Raw genomic sequence first — 23,173 nt, forward strand, 5'->3', positions numbered from 1 at the left:
TCTAAGTAGCAAAGAGATAGATAGAATTGCTTTGAATTGATGAACATCATTTGGTAGTCAGATGCTGACCCAATGAACATTTTTCAAAAGCCTCCTTTTGATAAGAGCCAGAAAATCAAAAACTTCAACCTTTTTTTAAAAAAAACAAAACATCTCGGTTCTGATTATAAATAACACTTACATTTCAGCAAAGAACTTGTTTCAGCAGAACAAAACAAAGGTCATATTACCACTGAACTAAGGAAAAAGGAGGAACAGCTGTCCACATACGAAGAAAAGCTTTTTGATGTCTGTGGAAGTCAAGATTTTGAAAGTGATCTTAATAAACTGCAGCATGATATTGAAAAAACATCCAAGCAGCGAGGCAAGTCTATAAAACTCCTTCTCACTCCCATAGGATACCACCCCCAAAATAAATTATTTCTTATATACTTCTTTATACCCAATAACTTGTAAGCTTTAAACAGTATCAGGAATTGCATTCATAGTAAAGCTGAATGTCAGAATAGAAAAATGGGCAAAAGCATGATGTTTCCGTCCTGAGTTTAGGAGATTTATACTGAACAATAACACTGAAGTTGAGTAAAGATCCAACAACGTGTGCAAGTCATCCAACAGTCTTGTTAAATTCAGGTACTAAAATCTCGATAGAAACTTAGAATGGAGATTCCAGTATTATTTTAAGAGGAACCACTGTGTTAATTACTGCCCAATATATTTTAAATAGATTTACTAGTAACTAATTTTTGTCAGGTGCACAAGCGCTCAAGTTGTCATTCTTTAAATGTAAGATCTCATAAAAGGGGGGGGGGGTTTAACTTTTTCAATTTTAACTGTAAAATTAAGCTTAAAATTGAGCTTAAAACTGTAAAATTGAGCTTGATGAATGTATTTTGTCTTTTATGTATACTGAGAGCATTTGTACCAAGACAAATTCCTTGTGTGTCCAGTCACACTTGGCCAATAAAGAATTCTATTCTATTCTATTCTATTCTATTCTATTCTATTCTATTCTATTCTATTCTATTCAACATTCTGCATTTATGAGAAATAAGGAGTAACTGATGTGAATGCCAGTAGAAAGTTAGCTATTACTAACTTTAGTTACTTTCCTACTAACTTTGTTTGTGGGAAGTCAAGAGAAAGTTGAATAATAGCCCGCAATCCTCATGGCATCGCTAAGTAATGTGGTCATTTGGCATTGCATTTTACAACTGCATTTGTTAATGATGGGCATTTTGATTCCAGTTACCTTGTTAACCAAAGGCTACCTGAAATGTTCACTTGGAAAGGAATTGCAACTCCTGATGTAAAACTTGGATCTAAGAAATAGTCTGGCTTTCAGCCTTTGTTTTTACTGATTTTACTTTGCTCATCTTTCTTTTGATAATGGTAGCTTTGGAGCTTTTTCGGTAAGTAGGTAAAAATTTGTGACCTCAATCATCCATTAATTAGAATGGTTAATCCTCTTTACCAAAATGAATGTGAAAAATGATACTTCATAAAACTCAATCTTCCCACTGTCTTATAAAAGCATTTGTTTTTCAATACAGCTATGCTTGCAGGAGCCACAGCAGTTTATTCGCAGTTCATCACACAACTAGCAGACGAAAACCAGTCGTGTTGCCCGGTGTGTCAGAGAGTCTTTGAAACGGAGGCAGAACTGCAAGACGTCATAAATGATCTTCAAGCCAAACTGCGCCTTGCTCCAGACAAACTGAAGACAACAGAATCTGAACTTAAGAAAAGGGAGAAGAAACGGGATGATATGATTTCTCTGAAACCTATCAGGTGAGGCAGGAATCACAATGTTTTATGGTGTGAAGAGTGAATGAAGTTTTCAGGAAAGGCAGTGTTTTGATATATACAAATTGAAGGAGTTTCCTGTCTTATCAGGCAGTAGCATTCTCTATCACTTCCATCGTAAAATAATACAGTGGCTTAGATAATGAGTTGCCCTTCTTAACAGCTTCAGTGGCCATGTGGTTGTGAAGGATCCCCAAATATTTGGGGGGCAGAGTTGGCTCAGGCGGAAACAGTAGTCACATTCCTCCCCCCCCCCCTTTCCCCAGAGGAATATGCCATGAAGAAAATTCCACTTAGGGGAAAGAAAGATTTAGGACATCATAATCAAAACAAACATAATTTTAGCATTCAGATTAGAACCCCAAATATAGTTGTACTAAGTTGACTTTATGGCTGTTAACAGAGAAGAAAATGTCATGCATTTTTATTTTCTGTTTCGTACAAAGACAAACAGTATCTGAACTCCATGAAAAAGATATACCTGAGTTGAGAAACAAGCTACAGATCCTTAACAGAGAGATCCAAAGCCTTAAAGCTGATATAGAAGAACAGGAAACCCTCTTGGGTACTATCATAACAGAGGAAGAAAGTGCAAAAGCATGTCTGCAGGATATTACACTTATGGAAAGGGATCAGGTAAGGATACTTCTTACCAGATTGCGCACAAAACCTTCCTTTATCATACTTCACGTGCAAAATGGCAAAGTCTGTTGGAAAAGAATGTCTCTTCATTTAGCTTTTTTTCCCAAATGGTCACATAATAGGAAGGAATCCTTGAATTGAGGTTGCAGGGAACATCTGTATAGATGTGCCATGCTTATCTGCAATAGATATTCTGGAACCACAAATATATTAAAAGCCAACTTTAGATTTAAGATGAAGAATATACAGGTAATCCTTGGGTTACGACAATTCACTTAGCGACCGTTTGAAGTTACGACATCACCCCTCTAAGGACTTTATTTTTTATTTATTTATTTATTTTTGTCAATTGCTTACAAGATAATAGGTATAAGTAAAAACATAGTTATGAATACATGGATGCATATAAGAAAAATAAAAAATAAAAGAAACAATAGGACAGGGACGGTAGGCACGTTGGTGCACTTATGCACGCCCCCTACAGACCTCTTAGGAAAGGGGTGAGGTCAATAGTAGACAGTATAAGGTTAAAGTTTTTGGGGTTTGGGGAAGAAACCACAGAGTCAGGTAGAGTATTCCAGACATTGACCACTCTGTTGCTGAAGTCGTATTTTCTGCAGTCAAGTTTGGTGCGGTTAACCTTGAGTTTGTATCTATTGTTTGCTCTTGTGTTGTTATGGTTGAAGCTGAAGTATTCATTGACAGGTAGGACATTGTAATGTATGATTTTATATACTATACTTAGATCAGACCAAAGGCGGTGTAGTTGTAGGTTTTCTAGGTCTAGAATTTCGAGTCTGGTGGCATAAGGTACAAGTAGAGGAGTGGAGAACTCTTCTTGTGAAATATTTCTGGACTTTCTCAACTGTGTTAATATCAGATACGTAATGTGAGTTCCAGACTGATGAGCTGTATTCGAGTATTGGTCTAGCAAATGTTTTGTATGCTCTAGTTATTAGTGTAATATTACCAGAGAAGAAGCTACGTAAGATTATGTTAACAACTCTTAATGCCTTTTTGGCTATGTAGTTACAGTGGGCTCTAGCACTTAGGTCATTAGAGATGAGTACTCCAAGATCCTTGACAGAGTTTGGTTCATCAACAAGGTCTTGACTGTTCAGCCTGTATTTTATTTTCTGATTTTTTTTGCCAATATGTAGGACAGAGCATTTATTTGTTGAGGTTTGAAGTTGCCATTTGCTTGACCATTCTGATAGTCAAGGTCTTTTTGGAGGGTAGTAGTATTGTCTGTGGTGTTGAATAGCTTTACATCATCAACGAAGAGGACACAGTTGCTCTTGATATGATCACAGAGGTCATTTATGTAGCATATTAAAAGAGTTGGTCCTAGAACACTGCCTTGGGGGACACCACTGTTGACAGGTACAGAATTTGATAGGACACTCCCAATTTTGACCATTTGTTGTCTGTTTGACAGGAATGCTTCTATCAAGTTATGCAGGTGTCCAGAGATACCGTAAGATTTTAATTTTAGGAGTAGTTTGTCATGTACCACTGAATCAACGGCTTTACAGAAGTCTATGTAAATTGTGTCTATTGCTTTGCCCTGGTTGAGTTGTGTAGTCCGTATGTTTTTGCAGTGTAAGAGTTGCAGATTACATGATAGTTTTTTCCTGAAACCAAATTATTAGAGAGTAGGTTGTTTGTTTCTAAGTGGAGGATGATGGATTGGTTAATAATTGATTCCATGACTTTACAGGTGACGCAGCATAAAAAGATTGGTCTGTAATTTTCAACTAGGCTGGGGTCTCCCTTTTTGAAGATGGGGATGACCGTGGCTTGTGACCATAGTTTTGGAAAGGAGCTGGTCCTGAAAGATTTTTTAAAGATTATGCTTAGAGGTTCAGCTGTGGCAGTGGATAGCTTTTTTAAGAAGTAGGCACATATTCTGTCTGGTCCAATAGATAGAGATGGTTTTAGATTGCATAGTGCTTTTTCAACATTGTCTTCTGTAAAATCGATATGTATTAGATCATTGTAGTTGTCTGTGGTTCGACTAGGAAATACTGGGCATGATCCATTGCTGTTTACAAATACTGAGCCAAAGAATGTGTTAAAGAGGTTGGCCTTAATAGTGTCATTGTTGCAGTCTTTATCTTTTCATGGGTGGGATGGACCTTGAGTCTTTTAGTTTGTTGTTTACAAAATTGTAGAAAGCGCGGGTGGAATTGGTGCGTAGAAGGTTTTCTTCTTGTTTAATGTGATAATTGGTGCATTCAGTTTTTATCTGGTGGCATAAATTTTTGTATCGGCTTTTGAAGTTGGCAACGTGACCAGATTTGTTTTTCTGCCAAAGTGATCTCTTTTTGGACTGAAGCTTCCTTATTGTTATGGGTAATCCGTTTTTTCTGGTTTTGGAAGTTGTTGATGGTACATATAGTTTGATGACTCTTTTGACTTCAAGTAAAAATACGTTGTAATGGTCTTCTACAGTATTGCATCCAGTGAATAGAAATTGCCAATCAAGGGATGAGAGATTGTTGTTTATGCATAATTGCCTTTTTTGAAGTTATAATTGGGGATTCCGTCGTTGTGATAATTTTTGTGTGGGCGTATGTTAAGACAAAAGTCAATTATGCTGTGGTCACTGTTGGAAAAGGGTTCTTTGATTTGTATTCCGTAAATTGAATTCAAACTATTGCAGAAGATGAGATCGAGGCAGTTGTTAAGTCTAGTGTTGTTGGTTACTAGTTGTTCTAGTCCCAGATTTGTTACTGCATTGTATAAGGTTGCATGTGTTGGTTCAGTTGTACATTCGTTAAGGGTCCAGTTAATATGAGGTAAATTGAAGTCACCAAGAAAAATAAAAGCGTGTGGTCAGGATGCTGCCCATGTTAGTAGTGTATTTAGCTTGTTTGCATGTTCAATGTCATAATCAGGGGCTCTGTAACATAGTAAGAATCGAAATGTGATATTTAAGGACAGTTCACAGATGATGGTCTCAGGAATAGCAAGCTCCTGGGTAACTTGGATGTTTTTTAGATGTAAGGACTTTTTATAGAAGATAGCAACACCACCTCCTCTACGGATTTCACGATCTGATCGGTAAACATGATAGTCTATTACTATGGTAATGGAGTCAGGGAGAGATGCGTTGAGCCATGTTTCACAGACAAATATAATGTCGAATTTAGCCGTATTTAGTAAGAGGAGAAATTCAGGTATTTTATTTACAAGGCTTCTTGCATTGAGTAGCTTGCATTTAAGGCCAGTTGTGGTTGGAATAGAGGTAGTTAGGGGTGTGCGTGCCTAGTTTTGAGTGATTTTGGATTGGATGGGGTGGGGTTGGATGCGGAGCTGTGGGTTGTGTGACTTTCTTTTGATGCAATCAGCTCGGTAGTCAATGTATAGATCCTTTTCTCCATTGTCTAGATGGTTTTTGAGTTCTTCGCGGAGTTCACAGGAGCGGATTCTTTGCAGTATGGATAAGAATCCACTCCCATGAACTCCGCGAAGAACTCAAACTTACGACACAGTCCCAAAGTTACGAATATTGCAGTATCATGGCAGCCTTTCACACTTGAAGGCACCGCATGGCAGAGGCACTGCAACATTCACCCTGCCTATTTCTCCCCCTCCCCCCCGCCAACAGAGTCTCCACAGGTACTGGGTCTGTGGAGATTCACCTTGCAACAATCTAGTGAGCTGTTGGTTCCTTTGCCTGCTTTTGGTGCATTCACGGAGAACAGAAGCCTAAAGCAGTGCAAGATCACACAAGATCAGTATTGCGAGATCTTGCACTACAGTACTCTACAGTACTTTACACCTCAATTTTCAGAGAACCAAGGCCTGCACCAGATCTGACCGAAGAGCATTTGCAAGTCGATGAGACTTTGGGGCAGCGAAATCTTGTTGCTTGAAGCCTCCCACCAGCTTGCAAATGCTTTTCGCACCGAGACTGGAAGCTTTTAGGGGCTGTGATCTTGTGTGAGATCATGGCCCCCAGAAGCTTCCAGTCTCAGCGCAAAAAGCAATGTGATTTTGTTTCCCTAAAGTCTCATCGGCTTGCAAACATTTTTCACGCTAAGACTGCAAACAGGCAAAGAAACTGCAGCAGAGAGGTTGGAAAGAAGACAGCACACACAAGGTGAGTGACCTGGAGCAGCAGGATGCAAGGAGAGGAAACAATTGTAAGGACCCCAAGGGAAGGAGCATGAGGTATCTCAGTAGGTCAGGGGAGGCCGTGGGTGGTCTAAAGCAGGTGGCCTATTGCATTGCGTGGATGAAAGCAGAGAGTGATCACGTTCGTTTTACATGGTTCACTGCAACGCATCCCCGGGTTACGAATGTAATTGGCAGACTGCTAAGTGATGCAGTCATCAAGTGCAATCTCTTGACTTAGCGACTCCAGCCTTGGTTGCTGTCATTAACTGAATCCCATGGTCATTAGCTGAGGCAATTTTCTGTCAACTTCCCACAACTAAGTGAGGAAATTGCAAACCCCAAACAGACCCATAGGCAGTTAGTTAAGTGACATGTTGGGTTTTCTAAGAGTGCATGAGGGGGCAGTGGTGGAATTCAATTTTTTTTACTACCGGTTCTGTGAGCGTTACCTGGTGGGCGTGGCAGGGGAAGGAGACTGTAAAATCTCCAGTCAGAGGTGGTATTTGCCGGTTCTCCGAACTACTCAAAATTTCCGCTACCGGTTCTCCAGAACTGGTCAGAACCTGCTGAATACCACCTCTGGTGTGGGGGTGTGAGGGAGGTGTGGCAAAAGTCAGGGAGAGTGTATTGAGGTGTCAGAAGCATAGTGAGGGTGTGAGAAGCGTGGCAAGGTTCAATGCAGAGGGGGCCATGAATAGTAAAGGCACAGCGAGGCTCAGGGATAAGGGGGGATATGTGGGTGAAAAGGAAGCATGGTTCAACTCTGGGAGGGTGCGCAAGTGGCCTGTGTAGCACAAGCGCAGAGGAGCCAGGGTAGGATGCACAGGTGGGAGAGACATTGGGCAGGACTTTCAACTTTCCCTGCCAGCTTCTGCACTGACTTTCTGGAAGTGATCGAGGGGGGCTGTGACTGGTTGTAAATGCAAGCTGGTTGCCAAGTGCCCAGATTATGATCATGTGACCATGGGATGGCAGGATATTCATTCAGCACCATCATAACTTCAAATGATCGCTGAACAAAATGGTTGCACACTGAGGACGTCTTACGTTAAGCAGCTCAGCATTTTCTTTCTGCTTTTTTTCAGATTGATCTAAAGTATGTTGAAAGAAAAATTGCTCAGCAGGCTGCTAAGCTCCAGGGAGTGGATTTGGGACGGACTCTTTTGCAAGTGAGCCAAGAGAAACAGGAAAAAAAACATCAGTGGGACACAGGTAATGACATACAAGGAGTGATCATGTTTCCATAACTAAAACTGCGTTCCTTAACTGTGTGTTTCCTATGCAAAATCTTTAAAATCAAAATTTAAAAATTAATGGAATCATGGAATCATTTTTCCCCAAAGACATTATTTATTTGTTTATTAAATTAAATGTTTTGAAATACCAGTAAATAATCCACTATTTATTTCAAGAGTTGCTGTATTAAATTAAAAATGTGAAGAGGGAGTGATATTTGTGTTACTTTGAGCTCCCGAAGAAAAGGTAGGATAAAAATACTTATAGTACAAGTGCACAGCTAAAATTAAAATTTATCCTTTCTTTCACTAATAAAAAGTAATATTAGTAACAAATACATTAACTCAAATATTGGAAACTCTCTTACAAGTCTCTGGGGTTTTTTTATTTCCAGGAGTTTTTCCTAATTTTTAAAACTTTTACAAGTATAATGACATAGTACAATTCTTTAAAAAAATGAATCAGGATGTTAAATAATGTTTGATATACACATTATAATTAATTTAGGTAATTAAAATTCCTCTTGTCTAAATTAAATGCAGTAATTACAACCTAAATTTAATCTGAAGGTATCTCTACTCATTTCCTTGTCCAAACAACCCCACACAATACCCATAAAAATAAATATGACCGTTGTTAATCAAATTTTATCAATCTGTAGTCCTTGTAGCTGAAGTTTCCTATGAGAGATAACAATTGAAATATGGTACTGGTAATCCTTGCTTAACGACTGCCCTGTTTAATGACCATTCCAACTTACAACAGCATTGAAAAATAACTTTATCATTCTTCCTCGCACTTACAATTGGTCCTTGCACTTACGACTGTCACAATAGCCTCATGGTCACATGATTGAGATTCTGGCATTTCACGATCAGTGGGCATTTCATACCATTGCAGTGTACCTGTGGCACATGACCTGATTACCATTTGTTGTGCTTCACAGCCCACTTCTGACAAACAGAGTCAATGGAGAAGCTGGGAGTAAAATCACACGTTATGGTCCTATGATGTCTTGCATAACAAATGTATCACTTAGTAATGGAGTTGCTGGTCCCAGTCGTGGCAAGCAAGAACTACCTGTAGTGCTATATTTAAAAGCAGGCAAAGCCTTTAAATATGACTGTACAATACTTCGGATTTAACCCAAAGATGCTTTTTTTTCAAGAGGCAACTGGACTTTCTGATTTTTGTTTGAAGATGTTTTGCTTCTTATCGAAGAGCTGCTTCTTCAGCTGTGACTGGATGGTGGGGAATGGAAGGATTTATACTCCTTGCAAACAGCTGGTCATTTGCATTCTTTTAGCAGGTCGTTAAGGTCACCTGGAACTTTATCTGTGTCAATATGGTCCTCTGAATGGTGCAAATGGGTGTGGAGCCTTCTTGGAATTGGTGAACGGACTGTGTTGTAGATTGGAGATAGATGAGGTTGTATCCCTCCCCCTCCTGTTGAGAGAGGGTTGTTCAATTTTGACACAGATGGCCTCTTTGACCCCTTTTTCAAACCTTCCATTCCCTACCATCCAGTCAGAGCTGAAGAAGCTTCTTAGGTGAGAAGGGAAACGTCTTCAAATGAAAACCAGAAAGTTCAGTTGCCTCTTGAAAAAGCACCTTTGGGACAACCATGACATGGATGACTGAGAATCACCATAGACTTTGAATTTAATATCCAAAACATGACTTGGATGTGCCAGAATAAAGCATTGCATGTGTTTGCGACTCCTAACAGCAAACACGTATTTTCTTATTTAAGTATCTCGATATATTTGGTCCAAGTTTGAAGCACTGTACTTGATAATTCAGGGTCAGATTCAAAAAAGTGCTTGTGAACATGTGGGCTCACCTTGCCGGTAAGAGTGAATCTTAACACTCTTTCTTAGGATTCTGCTGCAGCTGCTGAAGGCAGCCATTAGTCCTGGGAAAGAAGTTGTTGCTTTGAGGTGTCTCAGACCAGGTGCCCAATATACTCTACTGCACATTTTTTTTTACCATCGTGACTTCAGACTGAATTTCATTCTATTAATTGCATTTTTCCTTGTTTTGACTCCCTTTCATTCTGCTTGCAGTTACTAGCAAAATTGAACTGAAGCAGACACTCAAGCAAGACCAACAAAATCAAGTCCAGCATTTAAAGTGCACAGTAAATGAACTCAAAGCTGAGAAACTTCAGATTTCCAGCAGCATGCAGCGTCGACAGCAACTTGAAGAACAGACTGTAGAATTAACAACCGAGGTGCAGTCTTTAAACAGAGAGATCAAGGTAAAATAACTAACAAATATTGGGACTACCATTGCTATTCCTCCCTTGGTTTCAATTTTGTTCAGCTTTATCATATTCATTCAAATAATCATAAGACTGCTACATGTATCTGTAAAGGTAAAAAAACAGATTTCTAAAAGAAACAAAAAAACCCATAGTTGTGTGCTTTTCTTTTCAGGATGCAAAGGAACAGTTATTTCCTTTGGAAACAACTTTGGGAAAACTACAACAAGAAAAAGAAGAGTTGTCCAACAAAAAGAATACAAGTTACAAAATAACACAAGAGAAGGTTGGCTGCTGGCCCTGAGTTGGTTTATATATTCTTATAGGAAATTTATTTTTTTGGTTATTGATTATTTTTTGGTATTTTGGTTATTTTTTATCTTGTTATTGTTTTTAAGCATGACGACCATTCATATCAGCCCCAACACTATATTTTTCATTAAAACTAAAACCCAGATGTCTTTCTCATCAGCTATTACATTCTCTCCATTCTTCACACACATAAAAGACTCTTTACTGATAACTACAGTCTTCGTTAGAGCTGTTATGAAAATGCATAGTTTCAAAAATGCTGTCTTTTTCTTGCAGCATCATAAATAATAAGAGGCTTAGAATGCATATTACCTTCAAAAGAGGAAGCCTGCCCCTATTATAACTTCTTACATCTGTACAGAATTATTTTGTTCTGTACTTAGCAGCTTGAAGCTATCACAAGTGAAGGTATTCAGAGATTAGTTTCAAATTGGGTTGTGAGGGATTTGGGATGCAAAATACTGTAACTGCCATGCAGAAGTATCCTAGACCCTCAACCTCTGGAAGGAAATGAAAGCAGACTACATGAATTATTAGACAGTTCTTACAAAGAAGAGTGGTGAGAAATGGAATCCTTCAAATACATATTAGAATTTAAGAAAAGAAGCACCTGCCTTAACCATTTGAAAAAAGGTGTTTCTTCATTAGTTAATGCAAAAATTCTGTTTCAAAAGATTTGCTTAGCTTTAATATTAGTCTATTGCATAATAATTATGGAACAGAAATCATTTATCTGTGCTAAAGATTATTAGAAAAGGAGTTAAGAATAAGTTGCCAGTTCTACAGTTAAAAAGCTGTTGGGCATCTACACTTGAAAGGGTACTTCCCCAAAGGTTGTTATAAAACTCTTCCCCCTCCACTTATCAAACATTACCAAAGGGCAGGGAGGAAAATAATAACCAGATACCTGTGGATCTTCACAGAACTCTTTGCAGAAATCACAATTGACATGTAAGGAAAAATAAACATTTTATTTCCTTCGATCTGGACAACATGTTACAAATTTCAAATTGCTTCTCTTCAAAACATTCTGGTCTAACTAAGGTAAGGTGCAGTTAGAACCTACAGTGTTTTGAAATATATATTACTTGAACAATATTGGCTATTGATTAATATATTTGTATTTCTTAAAATCAAACATACTTCTTACGCATTTTAACAGATAAATGACATTAAAGAAAAAGTTAAAAATATCCATAACCATATGAGAGAGATTGAGAATTATATCCAAGGAGGGAAAGATGAATACAAGCAGGTAATTAGCAAAAAGTTAATAAATAATAATTTTCAGAAAGATTTATCAGTAGATTTTACATGAAACTGAACTCTAAAATGTTTGGTGGTTTTTTTTTTTCATTTGCAGCAAAAGGAATCTGAACTGGAGAAAGTCACAGTTCAGCTAATAGATTCTGAGAAAAAGAAAGAGAAGATAAATAAAGAAATGGGAACAATTAGGCAAGATATTGATACACAAAAGGTACCTTTATCTCCTCCATTAATCTAGTAATATAACAATATTTATTGTGTATAATGTGCCCTCCACATTTTAGTAAAACTTTAATTTGAAATTTTAATAGACAAGAACTACTGTGATATCTTAGATTCTGCCTTATGAATTGCATCGTATTTGCTGATAATTATTACTCAGCTTAATAAAACAATTATTTAACTTGTGACTTTATAATGTAATTGTGTGGTGGTTGCAATAAAATCCTTTGGTACTTAAGAAGTAACTGAAATGTAGCAGAAATGCCCTCTACGCTTTTATCATGGCTGTGCAATTTACTAGTAATCTCAAGTACCCAAATACAACAATGCAAAGCAGAAAAAGAACGAATAACACCACTTGTAATCCTGTTCTACCAAAAATTGTTGGCTGACATTCTGTGCTTACATTTCCATGTATGTTATCCTGATATAAAGTGGTAACCAAAATATTCTGGTGATTAGTAAGAGAGGGCAATGGATGTAAATGTGATAAGTAATATAGGCAACAGGAAAATCACCAAAAATATTAGATGAGCATTAGAATCTCACTACAGGTTTTGATGGAAACATGAACAATGAATGATGTTCTAAAATAAAGCAACTTCAGGAAACAATGAGTGAAGATAGAAAGCTGGTATAAGTTCAAATGTTTTCTAAAGTTGTAAGGGTTTATGCCATTACTCAATGTTATTTCAGAAAATAAACTGTATTCCATTTATTGAATGGCAATCATTAGTACACTAGTTCTCTCCTTTGGAATTTGCTTTATTCTCCACTAATGAAATCTATTGCTTCTGTAAACCTAAATACAATTGTATGAAATTTCAAAATTTATGCTGCTTGAATAAATAAACTTCAATGAAGCATTAGGCTGACATCTACTTGTGCAGTGGGACTTGCTTATCTATGTGCTGCCTTATATGCCTCAAAGTCTCTACAAAAAGTCAAGAATAAGAAAGACTTATTCTGTGGTGGAAGTAATTTTTGATTATTTTAATGCACAATTTGATTCTACATATAACTTGATTCTGGACATGGTTCTTGCAGATTGAGATATCATCTGAAAAAAAAAATCAGTTCTGGTGTCAATTAAAATAATTTACTGCCTTTGAGTCAATGTTGACTTTTGATTACTACCTGGACTAGACTCTGAAGTTTATTTGGCAAGATTTTAGAAAGAGGTTTGCCATTGCTTGCTTCCCTGGAGTTGAGAAACAATGGCTGGCCTAAGGTTACCCAGTTGATTTTGAGCCTAAGGTGGGAATAGATTTCCCACCTAATTCCTTAACTATTGCAATAATCTACACTTAACTAAAATTGGGACTGGAGTCTAGGTCATTGAGCAAAGTGACTGTGGAGGAATTTGGCTTCTTTGAATGATTGGATTTTGGCTTCTTTGAATGATTGGATTTTGGCTTGTGAGGTTCAAGCATGCATAAAATTGGGAGTCTTTCCCCGCCTCTGAAGAGCTGTCTGCAGAGGCAGGGATTTGGGGCTCCAAGCATTCTTGAATTTTGGCTGCCAAAATCCAGGGAGGTTCAGGCAGACCCAGAACTGGATGCCTTTCTCTCCCTGCCTGTTTGGGCTCTCTGCAGGGATGGGGAGAGAGGATTTGGGACTCCAAGCATACTTGAATTTCGGCTATGGAAAGGACCTCTTTCATCCAGCCCCCAGAGATGAAAGGGAGTCCTGTTGGGAGACAGTAATAGTTTGCAGCCTTTTGGTTTCCCCATTGACTTTCTGGGGAGGTCGGCAGAGAATATTGCAAATTGTGATCACATGACCATGAAATACTTGGCAACTGGACATAGGTATGAACAGCCATATCACAATCATGTAACCATGGGGGGGGGGTGTGTGCAACATTTTGTGACAGAAGTCCTTTATGGGGCATAAACCACCATTTACAAGGCTATTGTAATTTCAAACTGGTGTTAAGCAACCGATCATTAAGTGCAGATTATATGTTCACCAAACTAGCTGTCTGAAATAACATATGCACCTAAGTAAAGTTAAAGCATAAGAGTATTTTTGAACTGTAAATATCTTTGATTTTCAAACTGAATGGACATGCCCTTTTTTAAAAGCTAATTAGGTTTGTCATGAAATTCATGAAATTAAAATTCATTTATTATCATGATGTTGCTATCTTGGAGAATATCTGATAACAGCTCCTTGTTCACAAAACCCATTGCTTATGTTCTTCTGATTGTAATGGGATAAAATAGTATAGAATAATTCACTATTCATTTTATTCGCATTTAGATTCAGGAACGTTGGTTAGAAGATAATCTTACTTTAAGAAAAAGAAATGAGGATCTAAAAGAAGTTGAAGATAACATAAAACAGCTTTTGAAGGAAATGGGGGAAATGCAAGTACCACAACTGAAAAGGTATATCTTGCTTTTTAAGAAAAATCATTTCTTAAATCAAAGGCAACCCCAAGTACTTGCATTTTAAGTATTTTTTCTTATGTGGTCACAAATATTTTTGTAGTGTCTGCCTAGTGATAGAGGACTCTCTTGTAAACCTACAGTTGTGATTAGATGATTCTCTTCTCTCAACAGTTGTAGCATGAGCAATCAACTTAACTGATTTCAGACCATTTGTTTCTGATAACTAAACAGTGATAACGAAATAGTGCTTCAGTGTTTATTCTATTGTTTATGCTCAACATGTAGTACCACAAGGCTCATTGCCTCTAACGTTGATATATCTATTGATTTGTTATCATGAGTACGCATAGATCAGCTTTAATTTCCACATCATTCCTATAGTTGTAAGTTTACTGTTGTAAGGCAGCTGTTAATTAGAAAGAGTCTGCTGGCACCTTTTCTGGCCATTTTTTATGAAAAGGTGTAAGGTTTCATGAGCTACAGTTCATTTCATCAGAATCAGATGCATGGCTTGGCTAAACTCACGTAGCACAGCTATTGTAATCCTTGAAATATAATGTAGCAAAATAATTTTCTATTGCTTGACAGAGCACTGCTCAAGTGAACAGATTCAGATTACAAGTAAAGGATTTGAAACTAATGCTGAGAACATCCTGATACAGAAATTGTTATAAGCTGTTTCAACTTTCTGCCTCAGAAATAATGCTTCAGCAGAGGTTGAATGGCCATATATCAACGTTGCTATAACAAGAGGGCTCACTTCTCCAAAGACTAGGAGAGGCCTGCAGTCTGACTGGCAGCTGATTGGATCAGAGGCCTACCTAGCCCACAAATGTGGCCACCTGTGGATAAATCACTAAGCTTCCACCCTGGTGTTTCAGAGCATTAGGGTTTCTCACAGCCATGCATGTGGACTTGTTTGGAAGCCTATTCAGCATTGGAAGATGGTGCTCAGGCCTTAATGTAACTGGACTCTTCCCCCTTGCCGAGCTGTTTTTGGCTTTGCAAAGCCATTTGCTGCTTGTCTGCCTCCTTTTTAGATCTAGCTGGCTGACGGACTTCTCAGGGCCTCCCCTGCCCCTGAGACACCATTTAATGACTGCCTTAGGGAGAACAGGGTTGGGGGGGTCATTAAGCAAGGTCTTCTCCCTTAACGGCCATCACAAATTGCGATCATAATGAGCAGACTCCATTACAGTCATAAGTCGAGGACTACAGACTATTTTGTCTTTAAACTGAGGAATGAAACAGTGGTTAAAACTGCAGATCAGGATTAATGATAACTATGGCTTTTAGATATTATGGGAAACCACATTTCCCTTATGATATGAAAAAGTGTTAAAGATGTAAGCAAATTTATTATAATCCATAGTTGAATCATGGTTGAATATCAGCTCAGCAATGAAGCTAGTGATTTTCTTTGTATCTTTTTTAAATTTATTCTCCTTCTACAAACCAAAATTTTTGGTTTCAGAGATTTGAATGCACTTCACAACTGTAAATATTATTTAGATGTTTTCATGTTTCAGGCAAGTTATCGTAATGCCTTTACATTATAGATAGATAGATAGATAGATAGATAGATAGATAGATAGATAGATAGATAGATAGATAGATAGATAGAATTCTTTATTGGCCAAGTGTGATTGGGCATACAAGGAATTTGTCTTGGTGCAAATACGCTCAGTATACATAAAAAAAAGTTATATTCGTCAAGAGTCAAGAATCATAAGGTACAACACTTAATGACAGTCATAGGATACAATAAATAATACACATATTTGTAAAAATACCATTACTTCATCCCATTTTATACTTTCACAGTTTGTTTTCCATTGTATTTTACTTCCTTTAAAATTAGGATTCTTGCTTCTTTCTGTTGAAGATGTCCTCTCCATTTCCATAGTGCCCTAATTCCTCATGTACACTTCTTTTGTAATCAAGTAAGCAATACTTTTTGCTCATAATTTTCTGTGCCATATAAAACGGTAATAATAAAATTGTGTGTTGATCTCTCCCTCTCTCTTTTACTTAGAAATCAAAAACATTTAGAAGAAAAAATAGAGGATTTCAAAAGAAGCCATAGTTTGGCACTTGGTCGGCAGCATGGATTTGAGGAGGAGATCCTGAGATATAAGAGAGAGCTGAAAGAACAACAGTTTAAAAATGCTGAAGAGAAATATAGAGAAATGATGATAATTATGAGGACCACAGAACTGGCAAACAAAGATCTTGACATTTACTATAGAGCACTGGATCAGTGAGTAATGTCGCACACTCAAGATATTTATATTTAAAACTAACCCAAATAACATTTGGCTGTTCTTTAATAAATAATTAATATGTGTACAAGATACATGTGTACAAGAAGTGTACAAGGTGGGTGGGATGAATATGAAGATATTGTCTGCAAAAAATACCTCTATTTAAATTTTGGAAACCTAGGATCTGATTTTTGGACAGTTCTTACATAATACCTGATAAAATTCAACTTGCAAGTATGTTCTAGGTGGCAATTAAACATGCATACGGGTTGCTAAAACTGAATAAGCTCTGTATTCTCTCATGTACGGTTTAGGTTAGGGTGAATAATCTAGATTTAAACTAATAATATATTCATTATTGGGAGACAAGACTTTGCATATATTTTATTTTGTCTTTTTAACCTGTTACTGCTCATCCATATTTTGAATAAAGCAGACCTACAAACAAAATAAATAACAAAATATTTATCACTCAGTTAATTTGTTCTGTTCTTCTGCAGTAAAGTATCAGTAATAATGGAAAGCTAAAGTTTTTTGCAAAAGTCCCACCAGACAGCAACATATCAACTTTTTCCTCCGTTCCACTCCAAACGCTGCTGCATTGAGGTTCATCCCACTGTTTTTCCAGGTCTTCCTTCTGTGACGCTTCCTAATTCGTGTATTGGGATGTGATAGGTCTTTGTTGGCCTGTGTGGCCCCAAGAGATCCATTCAAAAACAAACTCACAGTCAGAAAAACAACATATGGTAATGACTCATCCTCATTACCAGGTGTTTATTAAGCAGATTGGTAGAGTTTGTGGGAAGAAGTACCCACCATAGCCAGTTTTGTGGTTATTTCGGTACAGGATATTTTGCCAACATCTCTCTGCTGATTCCATATTTCCGCCATATTGAGGACAATATACAAATCAGTATTTTTTCATGCTGTGTCCTGTGATATTGATTGTTACCACATCAATACAGTATCAAAATTCTTAATACTGCAGGATGTATCCCTGCGTAATGAGAACAGATTGAGCACAAGTGTCAAAAGGATAAGAAAAGGAGACAGACCTATGTGGATTACAAATTTGACTGTTAGAGGAAGAAGAAATTGAGGAAGCACCTACCCTTAAGGGACTTATGAATAATTAATAGACTTGACAGGATTATCAACTTTGTAGATCAAAAGATATACTTTTTGTTAAATGGAAGGGGGGATTGGAAATTTGAGACTGCCAGAGAATTGAAGGAGGTACACCTGGGGTTATGGGAAATAGTCTTCAGTTGTGTAGATGTAATTGTTTTGTCTTTTAATTTTGATAAGCCCCTTCTGAGTATTAGAGATGACAAGTACATCGAATATACCGAAGATAGGAAAGAAAGCCTCAGCTACACCCTCAGCAGCATCAGCATCAAACCCATCTAATCAAAGATCAATAGAAAGCATGCTAAGTCTGGAGAAGTCAAGTTCCCTTCAGAATAAGCAAGCGATGCTACTATCGATCCAAGAAACCATGACCAAAAGTCAGGAAGCTATGTCAAAAAACCACGACGAGATCAAAAATGAAATGGGGGAGATGATTGGGGATATACGGAAGATGGATGAAAAGATAGGGAACTTCCAGCAAATGATAGCAAAAAATGAACAAAGGATGTATAAAATAGAAATAAGGGTTGAGCAAACAGAACAAAAAAATGGAAGAAATGAATCAAAAGCTATCACAAGCTAACAGAATTAGAAGAGACAGTAATCTTTCTCGAGATGGAAAAGGCGGCCTACTATCTGAGATTTCAGAATATTGTGGAAGAGAAAGAGGAAGACCTGGCTGACGTGATGACAGCTTCTGGCTGGAGTATTACAGAAAAATAAACATGATGTACAAAGAGAAATAGATGAAATACTTAGAATCCATAAAAAATATGCAAGAAGACATAAACTACTAAAAGAGATGCATGTGAGGTTTACCAAAAAGATGCTAAGAAATAAAATATATAAAAGAACTAGAGCCCTTGAAGTATAAAGGGAGAGAAATTGCAACTTTAAAACAGATCCCCAGGAGAGCTAGAGAGCAGTGGAGACAGTACCAATTCTTAACAGCACAACTGATTAAATATAACGTGACTTTCAGATGTCTGATACCAGAAGGAATTTTGGTTACCTGGCAAGACAAAAAAATTTAGGATGGATACTCTAGTCTAGATAAAGCACATGAATTTTTTGAACACCATTTTGCTGCAAATGAAGAACAGGAAAGCAGAGAGGAGATAGAAAGCAAACGTCAAGATGAAATACAAATAGAAGAAAAAGCCCTAGCTCAAGAAGAAAGAGAGAGGGTGGAAAATGAGCAGACAGAACGAGAAGGTACAAGAATAAAAGGACAGAGAGAGATAAGAACAACTAGAACAACTCTGTAGTAATATGTAAATCTGCCTCTGCTGCTGCAGCTTCAACTTGGGCTTCTACAGCTTGTTCAGCGTAGCTGGCTGTCTTGGAGGCCTTAGATCCGCCGCTACGACGGGAGGATGCTCTGGAAGGATGGTGAGAGCTGGCAGCAGAGAATTGGTGCGAGAATTGGAACTGTCTGCGATCTAGCCGATTTGGGATGGAGGGAGGAGGGTTTCTTAGAGTGGTGGGAAGAAGACACATGTGATCGAGGAGCTATATCGGATGTGGCCTGCTCCCTTGACGCTATTTCCTGCCGAAGTACATTGTGGAGCACTGCCTGGAGGGCTGTCTTGCTTGCCTCAACACAGTCTTCGCGTTCCTTGTGAAACTCCTCGAAGCATTGGATGTGTTGTAGGAGTTTGGGGTCACCCAGTCTTGACTGGATGGAGTTGAGGTTGTCTTCGCTGTGTCTCCACCGTGCGAGAAGAGCATCTAGATCAACTAGCAATATGCGGAGTTTCTCGGGGGGCAGCTTGTGTTTTGGGGCATCACAGATCTTCTCAAGCTCCGCCCAGGAATTTGCGTCGCGGCGCTTTTGCTTCTCCCAATCATTCCTCAAGTGTTCTTCCATGGGCTTGGTAAGCTTTTTACTCTTTCTGAGGTCGTAGGCTTTTGGAGGTACCGCCGCTTCCGTAGAGATTTGGACATCTGAAACTGGGTTTCAGGAACCAGGCTCCATGTTTACAGCAAGGGTGGGTGGAGGGTTCAAGTCCTCTGGTACTTCAGGGACATCCGTCATGGCTGAAGCAGTTGCCATGTTTCAAATTGGTAAAAGGTGACTTTTGGAAAATTTAGTGATTTTTCCATGTAATTCCCTTTTTTGTACTAGGATGCGCTGCAAGCAGGTAGCAGAAAGTAGAATTGCTGCTGGATTTAATACTTGAGTACATAGGTGGCGCTGCAGAGTCTGGGCGATGCTAGCACAGCACACAGTAAGGCAGTTTCTAGGGTACAATGTGTGCTTGCTACATAAGCGGGCATTAGAGGTTGCGTAGCAAAGTCTGAAGACTTGGAGGGCTAAACGCAGAAATATGCGTAGCGAAGTCTGAAGACTTGGAAGCTAAATGCAGAAATATGCCTGGAAGACGCTGTTGCTACTATGCTCATGTTAGGTTGCAGTTAATCCTGGAACCTTGAATTAAATTGATTAAATTGTCCACAATAATTGCAAAAAGGGATTATCATTGGATAAACACTGGTCAAATTTGAGAAACTATGTTAAAAAAAATCAAACTCTGGGAAATTTCTCCTTGAGCCCCAGATGTAGCTGTGGGTTGCTTTGCTTAGGTCTGTTAGGTTGCAGTTAATCTTGGAACCTTTGAATTAAAGTGATTAAATTGTCCACAATAATTGCAAAAAAGGATTATCATTGCAAGCACGTATTGGTAAACTCTGGGAAATTTCTCCTTGACCACCAGATGGTGCTGTGGGCTGCTTTGCTTGAGTTGGGGAGGGGGTTTGAATTCCAGAGGAATTTATTGTTTCCTTGCTGGAAGAAAAACCAATCAATCAAATACAACACTCCAAAGGTTTGCTTGCAGTGTTATATGTTTTTTAATTGTTTAATAAAGATAGGGGAACATGAAGAAATTTTAACATTTTGAGCAGAAAGAGAAATTGTTCCTTTTTAAAATGTTGCTAGGATTAGCCTTCTTTGCTTTGAAGATGGTCTGTCAGTAATGAATTATGACCCCCAATAAAATGGCCAGAGTAGTTGTAAAAATAGCTGGAAAGGCTTCTCTTATTGCCTCTGAGCTGCAAAGCCTTTCAGTTGAAATGAGCAGGGCAAAGTTAGTTTTCCTTTCTAAAAATGCCAGCAAGATTTCTGAAACTTTCTCATTGCGTTTGGAAAGGGTTTGTAATTGGATGAATACAGGGATGGATGAGAGATACTTGGCCCCTCCCTTTCTTTTACAACTTGGTTCTTTCTGAGTTAGGAGTTGTAATTTGAGACACCGCACTTCTTTTGCTGAAGAGAAAAGGAGGGGGAATTTGCCCCTTCCTGGCTTGATACGAAGACAAAGGAATCCTGCCTCAGTAAAGGAGGAGAAAGAAAAGGATCGAAGGAGGCAAATTTGATTGCCTTTGAAAACCAATGCATAGGATATTTGAAAAATCTCTTGCGTAAAAGGGGAAGGGGGGATTCTTGCCGCTCCCTGCAATTCAAACTGAGGCACAGAGCTTAGCATTCCACATTCACTCCTGGCTTCCACATTACTTTTCTTTATCACAAATCCAAATTAACTGTCTTTATACTGATGGGCTTCAGGACTTCAAATATCCATCTTTTTACTATTCTGTATCCTGTACAGATGCAGATAGATAAACTCCACAAAACATCCATAACAAAGTACTTTTATTGGTTCATCAGGTATCCTCATAACTCACATTTGTGATGAAGTTCTTCTTTAATGGCCAATCCTTTGTATATCTGTCTTGTAGGTAAAAAGCTGGTTTATATCCTATCCTTTTTCTCCCATCTTGTAACGATAGAAGTAGAACAGTTACCATGAGTCTATGAGTTCAGCCAAGAGTGAGGAAAACTCCCCCAACCCATCGAGGGTCAATTTAGTGACCAATTAGGATTACAGATGTGGTCACATGACATGGACCACATTTCCCAGGATACCTTAACTACATTTACCATGATGCATTCCCTTAGGGAACAGCTCACAATTGCTACCTAACTATCCAATTCCCATACACTGGCTGGACAGCACAGCGTGGATGACATCAAAAAGGAGTACAGATGTCCAACCAGTAGATATAGAAATGAACATATGGGCAGACCTTCATTAAAGTTATGTGGAAGGGACAAAAGAAGAAACCGAGATGGACAATGAATCAAACTATTTTAAAAGACAAACTATTTTAAAAGGAGTTCACCCAAGTGATGGAAAAAGAAATGGAATTTTTCTTTAAAGAAAATAGAAAAAAAGAAACATTTGAGGGTCAGCGATAACATATATAGCAAGAAGAAGTAAGAAAAAGAAACAACAGCAAAATACACTACAAGATCTTAAAAGACTAGGGATGGAACTGCAGAATGACATGCAAAAAAATAAGATAAAAGAGAAAATCAAGCTAATAAAAAAATACTGAACCTAATAATGCAAGATGAAATGACCCAAAAAATTAAAATGGCGAAAGAAAACCTTTTTGAACATGCAAATAAGCCAGGTAGATGGTTAGTGTACAAGTTGAAAAAAAGAGAAGAGAAGAACATGATACACCAACTGATAGATTAGAAGGGGATCCTCCATCATCAGAATGAAGACAAAAAGAAAATAACCCAGGAATTTTTTAGGAAACTTTACAGCCAAGAAAAAATGTCAGAAGATACAATAAAACAATATTTGGAAAAGGCTGATCTACCCAAAATACCAGACACAGTGAGAATGATGTTAAATGAAAAAAGAATGACAATGGCAATAACAAAAGCAATTAAAAGCCAAAAAAATAACAAAACACCTGGTCCAGACAGGCTTCTGGCAGAACTTTACAAAAATCTATAGGAGACATTAGGACCGTCAATGCCGGAGGTCTATAATAAAGCTCTATCAAAGGTCAAAGTCCCCAAAACATGGACAGAAGTTTATATTACATTAATACCAAAGGAAGACACAGATCCTCAACAGATAAAAAATTACAGACCAATATCATTATTAAATGCAGACTATAAAATATATGCCTATATAATTTCAGAAAGATTAAAAAGATTTTTAAATGAATTTATACACTTGGACCAGAATGGTTGCCTACCTAAAAGACAATTGAAAAATAACATGAGGATTATCTTGAACATATTGGAATATTACGAAGCTCATTCCAAAAACAGCTAGTGTTGACCTTTCTGGACATGCAAAAAGCCTGTGATAATATGAGCTGGCAGTTTATGACACTACAATTGAAAGGCATGGACTTTAATGAAAACTTTGTAAATATGATGAAGCAATATACTCAAATCAAAAGGCAAAAGTGATAGTAAAAGGAGAAATAACAGAAAACTTTAACATAAACAAGGGCTCAAGACAAGGATGTCCATTATCCCCTCTTTTATTCATACTAACCTTGGAAGTCTTGCTTAGACAGATCAGACAAGATCCAGAAATAAAAGGTTTGGAGATTAAAAAAAAAAAAAGAACATTACAAAGTACAAGCATTCGCAGATGATTTGGTATTTATTCTGGGGGAACTTCTAGAAACGGGAC

General features: G+C 37.8%; 1 protein-coding gene across 5 annotated transcripts in view; it reads left to right on the plus strand.

The window, feature by feature from the left end:
* Window positions 1-23,173, plus strand: part of RAD50 (RAD50 double strand break repair protein) — a 51,106-nt gene that overhangs the window by 16,248 nt on the left and 11,685 nt on the right. For all 5 annotated transcript variants that reach the window (XM_087955351.1, XM_087955348.1, XM_087955353.1 and 2 more), the window contains 10 exons: window positions 189-364; window positions 1,554-1,791; window positions 2,253-2,442; window positions 7,659-7,785; window positions 9,876-10,069; window positions 10,248-10,358; window positions 11,547-11,639; window positions 11,748-11,861; window positions 14,138-14,265; window positions 16,304-16,528. In XM_087955351.1, coding sequence (XP_087811477.1) covers window positions 189-364; window positions 1,554-1,791; window positions 2,253-2,442; window positions 7,659-7,785; window positions 9,876-10,069; window positions 10,248-10,358; window positions 11,547-11,639; window positions 11,748-11,861; window positions 14,138-14,265; window positions 16,304-16,528 — 1,596 coding nt within the window. The remainder of the gene's footprint in view (window positions 1-188; window positions 365-1,553; window positions 1,792-2,252; window positions 2,443-7,658; window positions 7,786-9,875; window positions 10,070-10,247; window positions 10,359-11,546; window positions 11,640-11,747; window positions 11,862-14,137; window positions 14,266-16,303; window positions 16,529-23,173) is intronic.

The sequence above is a fragment of the Notechis scutatus genome, chromosome 2 (assembly GCF_049901735.1).
Source record: "Notechis scutatus isolate UNSWTSFEM ecotype Mainland chromosome 2, rNotScu1.2, whole genome shotgun sequence".
Taxonomy (NCBI): Eukaryota; Metazoa; Chordata; class Lepidosauria; order Squamata; family Elapidae; genus Notechis; species Notechis scutatus.